General features: G+C 38.8%; 2 protein-coding genes across 2 annotated transcripts in view; one reads left to right on the top strand and one right to left on the bottom strand.

The window, feature by feature from the left end:
* Positions 1–1,936, bottom strand: part of METTL25 (methyltransferase like 25) — a gene marked incomplete at its 5' end in the record, with an annotated part of 63,180 nt that extends 61,244 nt beyond the window's left edge. The window contains one exon of the mRNA XM_082491975.1: positions 1,585–1,936. Coding sequence (XP_082348101.1) covers positions 1,585–1,936 — 352 coding nt within the window. The remainder of the gene's footprint in view (positions 1–1,584) is intronic.
* On the top strand, positions 1,923–9,123 carry CCDC59 (coiled-coil domain containing 59). Its single transcript, XM_082491986.1, has 4 exons — positions 1,923–2,092; positions 3,505–3,730; positions 6,185–6,284; positions 8,873–9,123. The coding sequence occupies exons 1-4, from the start codon at positions 1,963–1,965 to the stop codon at positions 9,032–9,034; spliced, it is 618 nt and encodes a 205-aa protein (XP_082348112.1). The 5' UTR covers positions 1,923–1,962; the 3' UTR covers positions 9,035–9,123.
* Positions 9,124–21,182: the final 12,059 nt, after the last annotated feature.

Below are 21,182 nucleotides of genomic sequence, written 5' to 3'. Positions count from 1 at the left end.
AATTAGTTTTGTTCCAGCTTCTATTTGGATTTAAATTTATGACCTGTTGCTCTGAATCAGTACTGACTCTGACATGACCTGTCAAAAACATTTAAAGCTTTTCCTTGCTGCTTCCCAACACTTTTGCTTGCTGACTAGCCTGCTGTCTTGTTTCCATCTGGCTCTCGATATTAATTCATAATCCAGTGTCTTTTTCACACACAAATTCTGTAGGTTTTTTTCCCGGATACTTCAACCCTTTAAAAATGAGTTTTACAGTTAATATTTTGAAGGTCTTTAGATCCAAGAATAAAATGTTACTAGCGATGTAGCAATTCACAGCTCTTCAATCTCTTTTCAAATCCAAATCATTATCTTAGGTTGTCTTCTATGCCAAAAAGTACACAGCTCCACATGCTACTTTCTCTGCACCCTTCCATGACGCTTAGTGGGCTTTCCTGTCTCACATGTCATTTCACATAGCGTTTCAGAGCGAATGCTACGCGAGAGTTATCTGTGCTCCTTAACCTTTGGCATGATGCAGGTTTTTCTCGGCTAAGTCCTTTGTCAAAGATTTTACCCTCGTTTTGAAACTGATCTCTTTGCTGGGGCTCAATATCCCCCAAATACTGTACCTTTCAGGTGCTTTATCTTCCTTTCTGTGCTCTGCCTGAAAGCGTATTACTGGTATGCTTCCCTTCCACTTGCACTGCAGTAAATTCAGTAATACAGCTTCATAGCTGGCCTCCTCTTGAGTTACTTGAAAATTACTAAAAATATGAAGTGCTTCCTAAACAGGTCTTGTCAGAAATAAAACTGCTTTCTGTCTTCCTTTGCCAGACGCTCACTATTACAGATATATGGGAAAGCGGTGTTTAAGCCCTTTCCAGCTGTCCTCCACATTTCCAGAGTTTCAGCATTCGGAGGATTTTTAACTGTTACATCTTTCCACTCATGTGGAAGTGTTGGCTTTTGTTTTTTTTTTTTTTTTATTTGTTCTATTTCTGTGCTTCAGAAATTAGTCAGAGCAAAGGAGTCTGACAGCAGTTTCATCTCATTTCTTAAACAAAGAGGATGAAATTTATAAAACCAGACCATCACGCATCACGAGAGCCTCCCAAGGTGCAATTCCACCCAACACAGCCACACTTTGCCCGAACCGCGATGGTTCCAATTGACGCCAGACGAGATGCGCTGCGGGGGCAAACGGGGGCAGGAAAAAGGCAAGAAACGGCTTCGCATGGAAGATAAACGGGCAGGGCCGCAGGAAGGCAGTGGGTGAAGCTGTTGGAAAGAAACAGCCCCTCGGCAGAGCGGTGTGAAACTCTCCTGTTTTATTAAAGCGAGGGAAGTAATTTCGAACACAGGCCGGAGGGCAACGGGCGAGCAGAGAAAGCGGTGTCGCCTGAGGCGGCTGGCGGGAAGGAGGCACCGAGAGGCCTCCCAGCCGCCCCACGCACAACGGCCGCCCGCTCTGCTGCCACGGGAGCCAGTCCCGCCGCCGCAACGCCTCCGTGGGCCGCCACTCCTCCCTCACCGCCGGCCCCCGTGAAAGCCCCGCCGGCGCCGCGCCCTCCCCCCCCGCCCCACGCCCCGCGAACTCACCCCACGGCGCCGCCGCCGCGCCGGAGGCCTCCACCAGGGGGCACCGCAGCGCCAGCGGCCCGGCGGCGGCCAGCGCCTGCAGCACGGCGGCGGGGGGCGGCGCCACCAGCCGCTCCCACAGCCCCCGCGTGTAGAACTCCACAGCGTGGGCGCGGCACAGCGGCAGGGCGCGCGCCAGGAACCGCGCCACGCGCCGTAGCGCCCCCGCCGCCGCCGCTGGCGACGGCTGAGGGGGCAGCGCGCCGGCCGGCCGCCACATGGCTGGGGCCTGCGCTCGGCTCGTCGGGGCTGCCGGCTGCGGAGGCGGGTGAATCGAGCGCCGAGTGGAGGCGGCGCAGCTCCGTGACGTCATCTGCCTGCGCGACGCCGGGCGAGTTGATGGCGGCGGCGCGGCGGGGGGGGCCGGCACCGGCGGCGGAAAATGGGGGCGCCGCGGCTCGCGGTCCCCGCCGAAAGCGGATGTGGAGGCCCGTCTGGCTGCACGGTGTCGTGGGCAGCGTCCAGGAGGGTGAGCCGGCGGCGGGGGACAGCTGCCTCTGGCTCCCGGCGGGCCTGAGGTGGCGTCATGGAGGGAGAGAGGGCGCCGAGGGGGGCCCGGCCCGGCCCCGCTGGTCGCGGCCGTTGGTCTCCGGCCGGCCCCAGGCCTGCCTGCCTGCCTTAGTGAGGAATTACGCGTGGTGGAGGCTGGAGACCCCTCCTTGCCCCCTGCCCCAGAGCTGGATAAACACATGGTGGCGGTTAAACCGCGTCACCGGCCAGGGGGCTCCGTGGCGGCGGGGGCCGGTGGCTGTAAGGCTGATCGGGGTCGGCCTGTGTGGGGTGGGATGACCGGACTCCGGGGTTGCAGAGCCCGCTCTTCTCCGGTGTCGCCCTCCGGCCGGGCGGTGATGGTGCTCTGGTTTGGGACTGACTTTCAGTTTTCTCTGAAGCTGTATGCTTTAAAATAAAAGCCTATTTGGAAGCAGGTTCAGACCATGGACAGGTAGTTATGCAAATGTAAAAATGAACCGATAAGGAAAAAGAACATCAGCTTTTGCAGCACTTTTCTGAAATTTCAACTTTGGAGGAAGAATCAAAGAAAAAGTTGGCACTGATTTGGACTCAATGCCTTTAGAAACTGTCTTGTTAATGAATACTGTAAAAGTCAGTAGCTCTTAAAACTAATGTGATAAAAACAACATATTAACATATTAGGAAAAAAAACGTTTCACTTAAGGTTGATGAGTGGTTATATAATGATTGAGATTGAAACAACCATGATTTGACGTTTCCTTTAAGGTTAAATCATTCTGTGATGTAACATACTTCTCAAGTTGTAGGCCAGCTCTTCCTGGACAGGTGTAGAAAGAAAGTAGTAGCAATAAAAATACGATTTGTTTGAAAAGATATAGTGGAATATTAATGTAGCATAATACGGTGATTTAGTAACTTTTTTTTTTTGGTGGCATTGCAGCTGCAGATTACTTCAGCAGCCAGTATTACTATTATCATTGCCTTCTTGAGACTATCATTAGGAATCTATTTTGTAATCTATTTTGATATTGCTTATGAAGCTGTCAAAAGTAGGAGAAAAGTGAAATATTAATACATCTTTTCACTGTATTTAAAAAGCATTGGCAAAGGTGTATCATGTTGAGCATGCATTAAGTAGTATGTTTGCAATGGCTTGTTTTCTGAAGGGTTTAGGTCATAATTTTCAGTAAATCTGTATAAGTTGCAATGCGACAGTAGGGAACAGATTTATAATAGTATTTTTTCCTTGAAGTGTTCATTGGTCCTTATTAAAATTAGCGCAAATAGTGGTGGTTTTTTTTTCCGTTTTGGAAAGAAAATGGATTGAAAATGTCCTGGCAACAATGGAATGGTTTGGTACTGCTTCAGCGCAGGTGGATTTAACTCCCTTTTTCTTATGTTTTTCAGGACGAGGATTTGCATTTCGCAGAAAACAAAAGATCGAAAGGCAATATAGGAAATTGCTGAAAAAGAGAAGAAAGGTCCATTCACAACAGGATGATCAGTTTACTGATACTTATCCAGAGCACTTGAAACATCTTTACCTAGCTGAGGAAGAAAAAATGCTTAAGAAACAGCGCAGGCCTCCAGATGATTCAGTTTTGTCAGAAGAAAAACTTAATAAAGCAGTAGAGTAAGTTTTTAAAATATGTCTCTAAAAACAAGTAATTGTTTCCATCATTAAAGAAATATTTTAGATCATACACTTTACACGGACTTCAGTACAGTGATTTGTTTTACTAAAGAAATGCCATTACATCTTAAATGTTTGTCCTAATTCTTAGAAGATTTAAACATACAGCTTTGCTGTGTTTGCATCAGAATTGGAAAGCAAAATTGATGATGTTTAGGGCTTGATTCCACAGAAATAACATGACAGTTGTCATTGTACTTTAAAGTTCAGCCCAAGAGCAGTAAGTGTGTGGCCAATTTCTTACCATGTCTACAAAGTTAAGAGGCTGCTTTTCAGGTACTGTGATTTTGAGTCTACAGAGTTTTCCTTTGAATTGATTCTCAGTATTTTTAAATTAGTGTCACTTTTCAGAAATACTTTTCTGTTCCCAGTTTGATGAGTTTTCTTCTTCATATTGCACTATTTTTCTGATAGAAAAACGGCTTGTGTGCCGTTATCCTTTTGTGGTATGGCTAGTTTTTGGGGGATTTTAACTATGAACTTTAAAAAAGAATGGAGGATTTAGTAAAAACTTAAGGCAGTAAAGTGTTTTTGGTCAAGTACTAATTGTAAATACGGAGGTGTCATAACAGTTTGCCAGTGGTGTTTGGGTTTTTTTTTGTTGTTGTTTTTTTTTCTTTGTTTTGTTTTAAATTCACTTATAATAGCTGGGAGAAGTCAAATGGGGTTTCTCACTTGCTGTCTAACAAATGTCAGACAACTTAAACCATTTTTTCCCTGTGTGACAGTAATTCCCCCTGAAATCTTGGTTAGTTATGTAAAAGGAAAAGTGTAGTCATTCAAGTCTAATGCTGCCATGGCAGTGTTTTTAAAAAGCATTCAAGTATGGTGATTGAGATAATGCCCTTTTGTCCTTGGTGCAAGGAGTATCTTAAGTATATTATTCCAAAGTGTATCTGTATCTAAACTTTCCTAGGAAGAGTGCTTGGGAGAAGGGGGGAAAGGCAATGAGATCTAAGCCCAGCAATAGGAGAAAGGTATAATTTTGTCTGGAATAGGCACTTAATTCGTGGGGATGTCTGAAATAGGACTGATGTTTTTCTTTAAACCAGAGGAGTTTTTAATTTTGTTTAAACTATGGTCATTGTGATTGTAAACTGGAATTAATAATTCTGCAAAAATGTGACTGTTTATCTATCAGGTGGTGTGATGTGTAGAATCTATTAGATTGGCTTCAGCGTTCTATGGGAATGTAAAATAAGACTTTGGTTAGGTAATTCTATTTTTAGCGTATATTGCAATTTAAGTAGTTTTGTACTAGTGATGATGAGGTGTCATTACACAGTATTGCCACAAGATGGAGGTGAGACTCAATCAAAGACTTTATTTATTTATTTATTTTTCAGAAGAGTGGTGGTATTTCTAAATGAAAAATGAGCAAATATCTTCTCTTTACTTTTTGGTCATCCTTCTGAAATCTCGTAGATAGTGGTGGCTAGTTTTCAACTTTTTTTAGTGTGAGTAATAGAGTAATCAAAAACTTTAACAGTTGTTAAATATCTAGCAAGGCTTATATTTTTCAAGTGTGAAATGTCTTTACTACCACACTGTTTATGTAATGGCTTTATTGTGAATCAGAAACCAAAATAATTTAGAACTAAATAACCAGAAAAATCCACTCAAAGTAGTGTGACAGTAAACACCAGACAAAAGGCACTGGTTTTCTTGTACTCGTTTCTTTGGTGAAAGATACCTGAGCAGTTTTTTGTATTGAAATTTGGAAGGAACATAATTTCAGTTCCTAATTTCAGAACATTAAGGACAGTAATGTGCCAACTTCTTCCAGACTGGAAGTTTTAGAAAGGCATTGTTATTACTGCGCGTTTTGACCTTGCCATGTCAGCCTGACTTCTCTGGCAGGCAGTCTGCTAACAGCTGACTCTCCTCGTATCTCTGCAGTTGCATCCATATGTTGGAACTAGAAAAAGATAATTCATCTCTAAGATAGTGCATTCAGTTTTTCTAGCTCTGAAGAGCTTTTATTATGGGGGGAAAAAAAAAACACCCTCTTTTAGGCACTCTTTAAACTTTATGAAACATCATCCATGTAAAGACCCATCAGATAAGGTATATGTTTTACTAAAAGCTGTGTGCAGTCCAGTCTTTGGTACACTTGGCATTGGAGGAGTTCAGTTTGTTATGTTTTCATGCTATCTGCTCACTACATTACATGTAAGGGTCTTGGGTATCACGTAAGAGTGATGCGAATAGGTATACATTCATTGTAGAAGGATGAGCCTTCTGAAATCTGTATTTCTAATTAACTTCTGCAAATATGCAAAAAAATGTGAACGAGTGGAATACTGTGCTCTGATTCTGCAGTGGCTATGGGATATGTGGTTATTTCTGCTTGGTGATAGTCTGTGTCTGAAATACATGTACTTTTTCTCATAGGTCAGTTATGACTGAAGGGAAATTTAAGAAGAAAACGTCCAATCAGAAGGCAAAAGAAGAGTATGAGAAAATAAAGGCTGAGCGTGCTAGAAAGAAAGAGGTAACTGAAACAGCGTTTGTTCTTTATTGTAGACAAAGACTAGATTAATAAATTTCTACATGTCAGTCTTCCATCTGGACCCAAATAGGACCGTGGGAGAGAACACAGGTATTGGTATTCTTTCAGTCTTTTTCAACTTGATGGTAATATTCAGGCATCCAGATGTTCAAAGTTATTCTCTTTGTTCTTACGATTTTTGTCTTGCAGTTGCCTTTAGTGGGTTTTTATTATGTCAGAAAAATGTAGATCTTGATCTGCATATCCCAGTGGATTATTCTAGACCTCTTAAATAGTGCAGAAGGGGAAGTAATAACAATACCATCATCTTGTTAGGAAAAATGAAATATCCATCCTATTTCTCATGGCGTTACTGTAATGCAGTCGTCTTTTTACCTTTTTAGATGCTTTGACCAATAGTGAAACAATTAAATAGTATCCATAGCCAAAATTTTTAGTAAGTTTTTCCTCCTTCTAACTTAATGGGACTTATTCTTACAGAGCATATCTTAATATTGTCATTGTTGAATAACTCAGTTGAGTTATTCATTTGAGACATCCTTATTTAACTGGTTTTGTTCTCTCCTAGTATGTTGTTTGTTGCATTGTAAAATGGCAGATATTGTAACATTGTAGAAGTTGTGTAACTTGCTGCTGGCAAATGAAATTTCAGTAACTACTGTATGAGTATTACATAAATATATAGCTGGATAAAACATATTATTTCTTCAGTTTAGCTGTACCAAAGACTAGAGTAGTTTTGTGCAAGGTGATCCATGATCCTGGGCATGGTTGTTCAGCTGAGAGCTTCTTTTGTGAATATTAGGTACAGATCGTGCTAAAAGAAATGAAGATTACAACCAGCTTATTTAGAAGAAGTAGAAACAAACGAAGACACAGAAAGACTGCAAGGAATTTTTGGGGGGGCAGCAGATAAGAGTTGCCTGAGGGGAGGTGTTAGCAAAATGCTAATAATGGTCTTATTCAAGATACTTAGGCAAAACAAACAGTAGCTAAGTGCCACAATAACGATAATAATTTATGTGGAATACTGGTATGATGATCACATGCTTCATCTTCACGTTAGCAAGTAGTGGATTTGCTGTTATTTATTTTGGGAAAAGAAATAAGCTTAAAGGCACAGTTTTGGCCACGCTATATAAAAACAAGGAGATCAGGAGAAGATATGAAGAGAAGTAACAAATGCCTAAGTGAAATGAATGTTCTTGCTTTGAGTAGGCATTTGATTGGTAGCTTAAATGGTTTTTTACAACAGTATGCTGGACAGCAGTAAAATTATTAGGTAGCAAGTGAATTAAAGGTAAGAGTAGATGCTAGTCTGGTTTAAAAAAAAAAAAGGCAATGAATGATCTTGATCATTGTTACAGTAAAATAAGGGAAGCATTCTGAATGGAGAGATGTTGTCTTTATGGGTTTCCCCCACCCCCAAAGCCTCTTAGATTTCTACTTAGAAATATTTTCTTGGGTTATTTCCAGTTAATTTTGTATTCTACTTCACAGAGCATTCTTACTAATTTTTATACATCATGGAGGCTATCTATGCTGCGGAAAACAAAAACATAATTGATAAATTATCATCTATTTGGGCATTCTGCAGAAACATCTGCCTTTGTGGTCAGCATGGCGCTGCATTTCAAAGAATAAGCTTTATGAGAAGAAATCATCCAAATGAACTGAAGCAGTTCGTCAGTGTGATTTGTGATGTCTTGCATATTTTGGTAGGACATGATATAAGTGAAGCAAAGCTAGTTAGCTTGCTTGTTGTGATGTTTGCCCAAAATACTTACTAAATTTACAACACTAGAGAAGGGGGTGTAAGCTGTTTGATGAAAGCTGAATGTAATATCATAATGATTATCTGTATAGTGTAAGTGCCTCCATTAGTGTTTTGGTTGCATATGTGCTGTTCCCTTGATGACAAAAGTTTGTACAGTTGAAAATTTGGTTAGTGTTTGTTTGTTTATTCCCCCCCCCCCCCCCCCCCCCTTAGTAAAGACGGCAGTCTGCTGCATCAAAGAGGACAGGTCTTGATTAAGTTGCCCTAGGTAATGCTGCTTGTGCTGCTCTCCCGGTATCACAAACCTGCCCAACTGCCAGCTCCAGATATGTCTGATATCCTATCCGCTAGATTCATGCAGATCTGTCCAGTATCCTAGCACATCTGGATTGGCAAGACATTTACATGGGGGCTGCTGGATCAGACTCTTTCTCTCTTGCACTCAAGAGGAGAAAATGGGAAATATTTGCCGCTTTGTCATTTAAGGAGAAAAGTCAAGGAGCTCATTTCGCAGAAAGGAAGTAGTAGATATTTTAGTGACAAACCTTATCATAGGATGTTCCACAGGAGAAAACTTGGCTGTTCTCTTGAAGCTTTACGCAATATAATATGTTTTCATTGCAGTATGTGCTGAAAGAGTCCTGATTAAGCTTTTAAGAGTAATGGTGTTTCTAGTGTCAGTACAATACCTAATTACCAGTATCTTTAGAAAAAGAAATTTTATTGCTTATAGATAGCTTCATAGTTACAGAAGGTATGTAATTATTTCATAGTCATATCTGTTGGATTTCAGGAAGCAGAAAAAAGAAAACAACAACGAGAAGAAGCTCAACGGTTGTACAAGCAAAAGAAAATGGAAGCTTATAAAATATTAAGTAAGAAGACAAAAAGAGGACAGCCAAATCTAAACTTACAAATGGAGTTTCTTCTTCAGAAAATACAGCAAAATACATAAATCTCTGCATGCATCTTAATTGCAGGTTTTGAGTTACCTATGGACATTTTATTAAATTACTTTTAATAAATAATGTCTTTTTGCTTCCATATGACTTTTGTCATTGTCTTGATTTATCTCATCAGTCCAGTAATGGAGGATATTTATCCTGAAAATATGTATTTTGTGCTGAGAGAGAGAGATCTGGTACCTTGAAAATAAATGGTCTGTATTTCTAAACTTCTTCTATTAGCTGTGTAATATCCTGAATTCCAAATCGTTAGAGCCTAGTACCATCTGAACGTGAATCTACATAGTGTAAAACATTTTTGTCCTATTTCTAACACTTCCTGCAATTGTGACTAGTAAAATTGCTTGAGTAAAATGATACATGCAACACACTTGACCTGAACTGGCTCATGAACTGCCAAGGCTAGGAGTGTGTTTTGTGTGCTGTTGGACAGGGTTTGGCCCATGAAAACAGATAACGGAAACTATACTTGGATGCCTCGTATTATTCTCCACAAAGAATAAAACTTACCAAAGGTCCAAAAATGGTTTTAATGTAGAGATCATATAGACAACATATATTTTGTGCTTGGTGATTTATACTTCGATGGTTTACTTTGTTCATAAACTAAGCATGACATTCTAGCTATGATGGATCAGGTAGAAGGGTTGAGGTTTTGGTATGCTGAGTATGTCGAGTTTCTAATATTTGTTCTTTGGAACATTTTAAAAAATGAACTCTCTTAAATCTTGTTTTGGAGATACTATTAGTGATCTTTGGACTAATAAAATCAAAGCATTCCTAGTAAGACTAATAAGTTTGCAATAAAGCAAGTTAACTATTGTCCTTAACTTTATACAGGATAATGCTATTGTACTGCCTTTCTCTCAGACTACTTTGGCCACAAATAAATAATACAGAGGCTTTTTTTTCTGCATATAGTAAAGACTATATAGACATCAAAGTAAAGAATGTCTTGGAATACATTTCTCAGGATATGCTCTGTAAGTTTTGCAATATATTTACAGTATTACAATATTAAATAGTTTACAGTATTAAATTATCTCATTTAGAAGTTGATGTCAACTGCAAAAAAATCCCTATTTAAAATACATGGGAAAAATAAATAGTTTTGAATTGTATGTCAAGCACTGTTAAATGAGGAATAGTTTAGGAGTTTGAGTAGTCTAAAATGTTTCTTTTGTCAGTACCCTGAGGCTTTTTCAACTTCAGCTTGTTAAACTTTTTGCAAGGCTTTGAATCCTACTGTGATGTCACTTAAGAAAAACGGAACACGTCATAAGGTGCACCAACAGAAAATGCGTAAGCTTTTCTTGAAATAGGCATGTTCATTCTAGGAGAGTAAAGGAGTATAGATTTGACACGCTTATTCTGTTTTACACTTTTCCTTCTATACTCTTTTTCTGATAATTGCTGTAATTGCCAATTTTGAATGGCTCCATGCTGAAACATTAAAGAGCAGAAATCTGCAAAGTGCCCAGAAAGTTTTGGCATACACAGTCTGTTTTGCTTCTTGTCATTCTAGGCTGTCAGCTTTTATTTAAAAAAATGCAAACTGCAACTATTTGCATTTACTAGGTCTTTTTTTTTATCAGTAGTGCAAAAGACATAAAATGTTAGTGTCGTGTGAGTAACATGAAACATCTATGTGAATTCATGGTTGAAGTTCTTTCATTTTCTGTTTGCGTCTGCTACTCTATATGATCTTTTATCAGATTCTTTGGCTAAGAAAATGTATTCTAAATTGTCATCTTAAAATGACCTCTTCTCAGTTTACCGTCAGTTCATTTATATACCTGCTGGGCAGATATTTGCCATGTTGTCAACTGTGCGGAAAGATTTCTGAAGTCTTGGACCAGTAATTCCACTGGTCAGTGTCCAGCCTGGATTACTGATATCACTATAGATACTGGTATGCAGTGGAAATATCAATATGCTTTTAGATATGGTGTTTATCTGTAAAGCATTCGGATGAAGTTTGAATGATGCATTTGAAATCCATATTTTTTTCTCTTGTGTTAAATTGAGTGAAAACTTAACTATCAAAATATTCCGTATGCTTGATTTCTTCCTGGAGAATAGGCTAGGTAATACGAGCTAGTAAGTTAATTACCCTTTTGTTTTTTTTCATTCCTCCTTAGCAACAAGAAGTATCAGCTGTTGATTAGTGGAAAAGAACAGAATTCTGCTCTAAAAAGAAATCTCCATTTTTTTCTTACTTGCATTGTTCTCTGGTTTTGTTTAAGAATTAGAATTTTGAGAGAAATTCAGGTTTCATTATATATGTTGCACGGTATTGGTCATTCAAATGTAATCTTATCTCATTCTAACGTCAATTGCTGCCCTTCTCTTCAGTCTTTTTATTCTATGTTCTTGGTGATAGGTAATATGAAACAGACCTGGTTTATCTGATTTTCCTGAAGAGGCAACTGAAAATGCCTCCCTCTCCCTGCAGTGCTTCAGATAACCTGATCGGGCAGAGGACTTAATCAAAAACCAGTGTGGTGTCTGACCTTAGCCCCATCATTGCTGGTTTCAGGGAGGAGAGGGAGTTTCTGTCATTTCTCCCCATGACTTTCTCTCCTCCATAGCTTTACTTGATTTGGAAATAAAAAGGGGCTATGACTAAGCCCAACCTTAGTCAGAAGTCTCTCATACTGGAGAGACTTCTTTCCACCAGAAGTTAATTCTTGAAATAATAGTTCTAAAAGGAAGAAGGTAAAATTACACATTTCCTCACCTTGTCCTTTGCTAGTTACCACAAAGTAGCAGCCCAGGACGGTGGTCATGAGAAGCCCGTGCAGTCCAGTGTCTCAGCTGCTTCCTGAGCCCGCACTCCTGCCCTGTCAAACCTCTTAAATTAATTCGGTACCGCGGGAGGGCAGCGATACGGCACAGATGTCATGACACAGCGTGGCTCAAAGTCATTCAGGCAGAGGAGGGAACTGAACTTTTGCTTTCATTTACAGAGTAGCACTGTAACAACTCACCCATCATCTTTTTGTGGAGAGAAGTGTGGAGAATGGAGGGAAGGAACGTTTTGAGGAAGAAAATAAAGGTCTAATTACTCTTTTGATCTGGTGATCACTAGGAAAGTAGTCCAATAACAATTATATGAATATATGGAGGCTGCCTGTAAAAGCTGCTGCTTTCAACTGTATCTTTTAATTTGAAACATATGAGAAGTTAGTCCAGTGGGATATTAAACTGATACTGTTTTTTATTAAACTTTGCTGTGAATATGTAGTGAAGATGTTGAAATGCAAAATAGAGGAGTATAAGTCCTGTTGCTGCTCCTTTTTTTTTTTTTCCTTTTTCTCCAGTCACACACTCTACTCTCTTCTCTAGCAGTTTGTTTTCTGTTCTCTGAAAGCCTGCAGATCTCAAGTAGTTATGTCTTTCCAGTACGTCTTCTGAATAAGACAAAGTGGAAGGGATAGGGCTGCACTGTGTGAAATTTGATTCTTTAAGCTGAATACGCAGTGAATTCAGGCAACATCAGACATCCCTTTTTTCCTTTCATTATAGACCAGTGAGGCTGTGAATCAGAAATAAGGGAAGGAAGAAAGCATCAAGTACAATACATTCATTTTCTCTGTTTGATTCTGAGGAACAGAATGTGACGCTTCCCTTGCTCCTTTTGCAGGTAACTTCTTGGGAAATCATAATAGTAACGTAAATGGATCATCTCGTTAAGATGGCTTTGACAGTACTGGGACTTTCTCACTCTGCACCCATCTCAAAAGATATTTTTCTTTTGCTACTAATAGCAAAAACAAAACAAAAACTTTCATCTGTTAAGATACTAAGGCTTTGAAAATGTGGGACAATGTAGACTTTGGACATTTTTGTCTTTACAACCTGATAAATTGTGCCTGCGCTAAGAATTAGGTGAAGAACATGAAGTTAAAAACCAGATTGTAATATTAGTTTCTATTTCTGCTTTCACAAAGTAATGTTTTAAATCATTAATCAAAGAGTTTAGAAGCAGTTCTAAATAGATTAATGCACAGAAATGTTGTGAGCGTAAGAAAAACGGAAGGGCACTTCATTTAATAAAATCAGTGAGGACAGGACAGAGTTCTGAAATACCAATTTTCTGCAGAATTTTTATTAACTCATGCATGCCTTTTGCAAATTGCTGAGTGGGTAGTTAATAATGAACTGAGAGCCATGCAGCTAACTTGGTGACTTTCATCTGAAGAAAACCTTTATGGGATATGAAAAAGGAAAAAGAAGTCTAAAGTAGTTCAGTCTGAACTCCTGGTAAAATAATTGTTGGTCCATCCATAAAGCTGCTGGACCTACAGCATGCTGATAGCTCTAACTTTTGTGTATGCACTGTCATGAACTTTTTTTTTTAATTAATAGCAATTATTTTCAAGTTTAGATATGTTTATATATTTTCCCAAAAGAGAAAGTATCCCCACGTTTGTGTCTGGTTTTTTAATATCTTGCTATCAACCCAGTTGAGGAAACACATTTGTCTGTTGAGTAACTGTGTTTGAGGATCCCACTTTGCAACTTAAAAAAGAAAATAGACATTAATGAAAATAAACTAAGCTAGTTTCATGTTTTGCCAACCTATTCAGTGCACACTTACTCACAAGATAATGTGATAAGAAGTGGCACAAAGATTTAAACTGTCCATAGGCAAAAATACTAAATTTTATTTTCTCTTCTAACTGCCTTGAGGCAATTTGCGTTACGAAACCCCAAGTGCTAAAAGCAGAAAGACTCTTTCCCTAAGGAGAGCCTCTGGGTTCCGCTCGCAGTAGGGTGCTCTGGGGCCGGAACCCCGGATCTGCGGATTAAATGGTTACAGCTCTGCTGCACCGATCCGCTTACGGGGTGCCAGAGTGGGCTGCGCTCCCCGTTGATGCGCTCCTCGCCGCATAAATGCGGTTCTTTGGAACTGAACGAGAAACAACTACCTCTGGTTTTGACCCTTGATAGTTGCCAGGTTATGAGAGCTGATACTGTGTTTTAAGACTGTCCCTCTAATCTAAAAAACAATTTAATTTGAAACAAACAAACAAAAAACCCCACCCTATTTATTACATACATACACAGCATTGAACGTAGATATCTATCTACAAGGACAGTGCCAGGAGGAGAAATAAGTTTATCTAGATAAAGTTTTTTTATCAAGTCATTTATCTTGTTTTCCTCTGCGTTACGGGAAACCTGTAGTCAAAAGTGACAGCAGGCTACAGCTAACCGGTTCCTCTACGGGCTTTTTAGCACGATGATTGCTTTTATCAATTATGTTTGGATAGCTCAGGGGATTAAGGAGAGTTCTAGAGATTAGTAGTCAGAGTCTGACCTATTCATTTAGGTCCTGTGCTTATATTTATCATGACCTTAGTGACTAAACCCTTTTCTTCCTGAGAGCTATGCAGTAGCTAGAAATTGTTAGCGGTAAATGTGCCCTGGGTCATGAAATCATACAGCTCGTGTTTTTAATTGGGAAGTCCACAAAAGTGCACAGAAAGGGAATAATCTGTTTAATCAGAAGTGAATTCAGACGTTGCTGAAGATGACAGAAACTACAAAATGGGTATGAATAGGAGTAGTGCTTCTCTAGCTACCAGCAGGATTTCACTTTGAAGTAGCTGTCACTTATAGTTTGGGAAGCAGTGAACAATTAAAAGCATTATGGAAACAAATGCAGGTATGGATGCTAATTCTACTGTAATACCCGTAAACAGTACAAGTGTTAAGACATAGGAGTATAGGATGTAATATAGTAGTCTTATGCACTGAAGATTTAACTCCATGACAAGTCTCAAAAACAAGAGTATGGCACAGTATAGGTTTGCGTTGCCCAATGATCTTGATGCACTTTTTCATTGTTCCTGCATTTGTTACCTGGGGAAAAAAATGTAAAGAAGCTACAAGAGTGTTGTTTATTATTTTTGTGTATTATAGAGACTACAGTTTTACATCTGATGACCCCGCCAAGTAGTGAGAGATGTTCTGAGACGTGAAAAGTAGTAAGTAAAAAAGAACAATCAGGGAATTCCTGAAATATTTTTTGACAAACTGAAGGTAGTTTTATTTGTCCTGTTTTAAGAATATAAATGTTACATTCTAAATCTAATGTTCTTAAGGTTTTCTGTAGTCGATGAGGATACCATCAAGGGGCAAATAATCTCATCTGAACATAAATCACAGGTACCGCTCCTAGAGATACATACCTATCTGTAGGGAGTTGGTGGTGACTAGTTCTAACATCTAGACTTTTAAGAATTAGTAAGATGAATCCCGTCTTCTTTCTTGAAGAAGTCATTGCAAGGGTCCTTTGTCAACAACACTTAATTAGAAGTCCTTGATTCACAAAGCAGTTCTGTTAAAATTTAGACCCAGAGTGAAAAATGCTTTCTGAGCAATAGAACAGTAAACCAATTCTGAATGTCTCACACAGCTCAGCAGGACAGAGCAGTGGGGTACTGTGGTCCTCAGCTGCCTTTGAGCAGGGAGATGGTAATTTTGTTACAATAGTTTCTCTCTTTGTCCCTAGATTATTCTACTTTTTTTTTCTTTTTTAGACGAACAGTAATGAATTACTACAAGGCATGTTACTTTCTTTTTTTTTATTATTTTTTTTATTCTTCCTTCCTTTTTCTTCCTTTTTTCCTGGTGAAAAAAGAAAGAAAGTACGAGGACTTAGGGCAACTAAGATGATTAAGGGAGTGGAGCATCTCCCTTATGAGGAAAGACTGAGGGAGCTGGGTCTCTTTAGTTTGGAGAAGAGGAGACTGAGGGGTGATCTTATTAGCGTTTATAAATATATAAAGGGGGAATGTCATGAGGATGGAGCCAGGCTCTTCTCAGTAGCGACCAGTGACAGGACAAGGAGTAATGGATTCAAGCTGGAACACAAGAGGTTCCACTTAAATTTGAGAAGAAACTTCTTCTCAGTGAGGGTGACAGAGCACTGGAACAGGCTGCCCAGGGAGGTTGTGGAGTCTCCTTCTCTGGAGACATTCAAACTCGCCTGGACACCTTCCTGTGCAACCTCGTCTAGGTGTTCCTGCTCCGACAGGGGGATTGGACTAGATGATCTTTTGAGGTCCCTTCCAATCCCTAGCATACTGTGATGCTGTGATGCTGTGACTTAAATTAACTGCCAGTAGCAGATGAAAAGTACATGTCCTAGAATTGCTGACATGTCATCCTAATCGAAATAATTTTCCCCCTTTTAAACATTTCAAAAAATTAAAACTGTTCTGTAATTCATAGTATGTTTTAGGTCAACAGCCAACTCAAATCAGTTACGCACGTGGCTTAGTTTGCTTTAAGGAGACCCAGGTGGAGAAACGTGTACAGTAGCAACATAATGCTAGGTTATGGCAAGGCCTTTGTGGTTTACCATTCAGTTTTTAATATTTATATACAATTTACTTTATTGTCCACTTAAGTTAGAATAAATATAAGGTAAAATAAATAAATACACTGTTTTTGAAGAATAGACTCCTAAGATGAATACTTAACAATGACTTTTTTTTATTTATTTTTGGTTTCAAGGACCGATTGTAGTTTTGTGTGTAGATGTATCCACCAGACTAGTCAGGCTGGTGCTGTTAAGTGTTCTTTCCCCAAGAGCTGCATACGCCCATTGAGTGTTAGTAATTAAACCAGTCTTCAGGCTGATGTAATTTATGTTTCCTACCTACACCAGTTTTGGGTTTGCTCCCTGACGACAGGACTGCTGTATTTTTGTTGAGGATTTTCCAGGGAGGCATGGAAGTAGCTGCCCTCCGCAGATGGCTGTCTCATTGGCAGGGAATTCATCTGGTCTCAGCATTTAGGATTTACTGTGCACACACAAACTCTGCATTCAGTGCACACACAGTATGTCTGATCTGGCCCAGACTCATCAGATTTATGGCAGAAAGCTTTACAGCTGATCTGTGCAGATATTGAGCATTTTAAGCTTCTAGAAACTTTACTGCGTGTTTACATACATGGCACAAAACGAGCTTGCTCAGCACCCCTGACAGCTGGCAACACAGTACTCAAGGCTGCATCCATGCTACGGAGTATTTAAAAGTTATGGGAAAATATTAGGTCGTCATACTGCATCAAACAACGTTACTGTAGACCAAAAATCCGCCAACACCAAATGTTTCACAACCCTATCTGTTAATAAATTAAAGCCAAGCTTATTTTTTGTAAGTGCGGTTGCTTTAACTTCACTGTCCTTTTTCAGTTTGCATCTTATTTTCTGATGGTAGCTAAAAAAAATGCAACGTTCTGCACTTAGGATCATGGACCATATATATGCTGGAGCTAGAAAGTCTCTTTTCAGATATAAAGCTGTAATATAGGATATTTTATATTCCACTATAGTCATTAATGTGCATTTTTGTCATCTCAGAGAAATATGCTATCATATAATTTCTGCTTTTGAATACAGCACATACATTTCATTCTCCAAAGACAATGCAGTGAAAGCTTTTTTTTATGCTGTTTTGATTTCTCCAAATAATGGTCCATCTGTAGAAATTATACGTATAAAAAACATTATTTCATGCTGTGTCACAATTTCTACTGATATTTATGATTTTTTTCTGCTATTTATTTCTTTTTTTTTTTTCCTATTTTTTTCTTACAGATAGTATAAATAAAACCAGTACCTTAGGTGTAAAATGGCATTTGGGTTTAATGAGGTAGACAGAATTCCTTTTAAAATAATCTGGTATGCATTAAAATACATTTAGTGGTTGATGAACCAATACACGTAAAAATACCAATTTATTCAAAGTATGATTTTTATAATTGTCGTATAGGTGTCAACATGTTGAATTGCACAGCAGATTTGAAAAAACAAAACAGTATTTCATATACACTGTGCTCAAGATTAAAGCAAAGGAAGGGGGATGTGAATGACACATCCATACCCACACATAGGTATCTGTAAACACTGGTCTGATTTTCAGGCAATTCCTTAAGATGGTAAATTTTTATTTTAAAACTCTGTCTTGTGGTCCAGGTGGTAGTGATTGCTGTTGTCTGTTATGTTTTAAAACATATTATATACATCCTTTTGTAGTAATTTCCCTTTCTGAACCTGCATGTAGATGAGCTGTTGCTTCTCAATCCTTTTTTACAGTATCCTGCTCTGAAGGCAATCTAATCTGTTCTTTAATGCATGGACCTGATGCGTGGAGGTACACTGATAAATTGCCTTTGCACTAAGAGCGATAAATCAAGCCAAAAATGGCAAGCACTTTGTATTTAACAAATATTTTCATTGGGAGTGCACAAAGAGGACAAAACACAGTTACAACGTACACAGGAACACTTTCCACTTGTGTCGTACTTAACAGTAGAGCAACTTGTCAAATTTTCAGCTGCATAAATGGGGCAGGACAACCCCTCCGACCCACGTCCTCATTTGCTACCTCTGCTTAGAAGCAGCACACTTAGGAATGGGCTTCATCTTACATCAGTGGGGTTTAAGCACATGCTTAAAGTCAATCATAGAAAGTAAGAGAAACTAAAAAGGTGATTAAAAGGCTACCTCGTCCGTCCTCTAACCTCTTATGTTGTTTGCTTTGCCTTTTTTTTTTTTTTTTCCTTAAGTTGGAACTTAAGACTTATGATTTGTATTTATTTCTGGCAGAGTACTTTTCATTACATCACACCTGACTGCACCATAAAAGCAAATGAGCAGTTACGTGATGGTAGGGAAGCACATTAAGAGCAGTACTGTGTTGGAAGCTTTCTGAAACACCAGATTTTTGAGTGCGTGGTCAGAAGATGTCAGAATTAAGCACTTTGCTGTGGGAATCCTCAGCTAGCACAGGCAGTAAATAGCACGCAGGAGGAACTTTTCATGAAAGTTTTATATATTTCAAGTAAATTCTGAATATTGCTCATACCCACGCCCTTCAGAACTGATGAAATCCTAAGGCTTTTTGAATAGAAAATGGACCTACATTTAATACTCTGTGTATCACAGGGTGAAAAGGAAGATTGTTTGCCAGCTCCCTTGGTTCTGAAAGGTAGAGGTATTTTGCAACAATAATATATAGGCACAACTTTCAGAGAACCCTTAATTTTTAAATATTTTTAACTTTCTGAAGATTCTTTGGCTGTATTTTGAACTCTTTCACAATAGGTTATCACCTTCCTTGGATTTGGATTCGCCAAACAAAAGCACGGGTATGGCGAAGTTTGAATTTTAACTATTTAAGGAAAAACTTATGACTGAAAAGGAAAAAAAGTAATCAGAAATGAGCTTAACCTGAAACTATAATGTGCAAGTAAGACTGGTATATTTCTTTATTTCCGCAGAATATCATTTGGCAAGTGTGAAATTAAGCTACCTTGGACCTTCGGCGGCTGTAAAAAACCCCACAACACCACAAAACAAAACAACAAAAAAACGGCCAAAAAGCAGGTACATCCAGAAGCATCTCTGTCAGTCAGTTTGCATTAGGTGTCTCTCAAAAAGGTGTAGTTTCTTAGGAGTTGTGAACTTGATACAGAAATGATTCTTTGACCTGTGCTGTAAAAAATTGTCAGAGTAGATGATTAATGTATGACTTGTTTGCAGTTTGAATTATGATCTAATATGTTTGGGGTATTATTCCTACTCCACCAAAATCTAATTTGTACTGAAGACTGCAGACTTTTGCATCTGTTAACAGTTGCAGATTAATTACAGGCTGAAAAGCTTTTCATTATCCTTTAATTTCATTGTCTCTTAGTTTCAATTCTATGGTAGTATTAATAAATTGTAAACAGTTCTTTGCAGATAGTAGCAGGGCTATTGTATGTGAAAGAAGAGATTTATTCTGGAGTGGTTTTGGTATTAGATGTACGGAAGATGCAGTTGTTAAAGTGATGGGGGATCGGAGAAGTGTACTTTCTTCTTCTCTAACTAGTGTGGAGGACGAGACCTTTTTCTTCTTCTTGGCTTGGGACAAAAGTGTTTCCCTAAACTGTGTTTTCTTCTTTGATGTATTGAGGGCATTTTCTCATGAACCTATGTCTTCTAAGGGAAGTGACACACCACAGTAAAGTAGGGGGCCCAATAGAAAAGAAAGGGATGGAAGACACAGAAAGTTGGGAGAACTGGGGCTTTGAGCAACCTGGTCTACTGGGAGGTGTCCCTGCGCTTGGCAGAGGGGTTGGAACTTGATGATCTTTAAGGTCCCTTCCATCCCAAACCATTCTATGATTCTATGTGTGTTTCTTAATGTAAACAATATTCAGAATACAAGTTCAGCTGAACCACTGTTTTACAAAAACAGTGCGTATATGCAATGAATAACTCATCCAAAATAGGAGAAGTTCACATCTACATAACTTATTTTATTATAAGCTTTTTGGGGTATATATTCAGGATATTACTTTCAGATTAAAACAGGAATGCTATTGCAAGTAGCTAAATAATGTCAATTAGGGGGAAAAAAAATGTAGAAAATACTTTTCCTTAGTTTAATGTGGAAAATAAATACTACAAAACAAAGGGTTATTTATTACCAAAAGCCACTGTTGTAATCCATTTTGTATTTATTTTAAAACTTGAAACTAGTTTAAGGGCTTTAGATTTAAAAAAACCAAAACACTCTGAGATTTAAGTTTTCCCTGTTGCCAGCTGGATTTTGATGTTTCCCAATGGCTGTTTCTATAGCAACAGCAAACATATTATGAAGATAATTAAAAAAAAAAAAATTTTAAACAGCTCACATTTGTGGTTATTTAGCTTCAGAAGGTAATATCAAATAGATGTTTACATTTCAGCTGAGCCACTCCACAGAAAAAATGGAAAGAAATAATTTGCAGCATCCATGCTTCCCCTGGTACTGCATGTGTGCAAGCACTTTTCAGGTGCTCTTCTTGTTCTTGGTTAAGAAAAGCCCACTGGGTGGAGGCATGGAGCTGAATTTCATCAGGAGACACCAATTCATAGATTAATAAATGGAAAAAAAGGAAGGGATTTTAGGATCAAAACCTGGTAGACTTGTTTACGAAGTCTGTAAGACCTGATTGTTAACTGAAGGTGGACACACCTTACTTAAAACCCACCAATCGTAATTTGAAATTATTTCTGGCATTAGAGGATGGAAATCTTTTGTGAATTGCTCAGATGTATCCCTTATTTTCAATTTTGTCACAATT

Source organism: Vanellus vanellus (assembly GCF_965231255.1).
Source record: "Vanellus vanellus genome assembly, chromosome: 1".
NCBI classification, from domain to species: Eukaryota; Metazoa; Chordata; class Aves; order Charadriiformes; family Charadriidae; genus Vanellus; species Vanellus vanellus.
The sequence above is the reverse complement of the archived record's forward strand: the minus strand, read 5'-3'. Positions and strand labels throughout refer to the sequence as shown.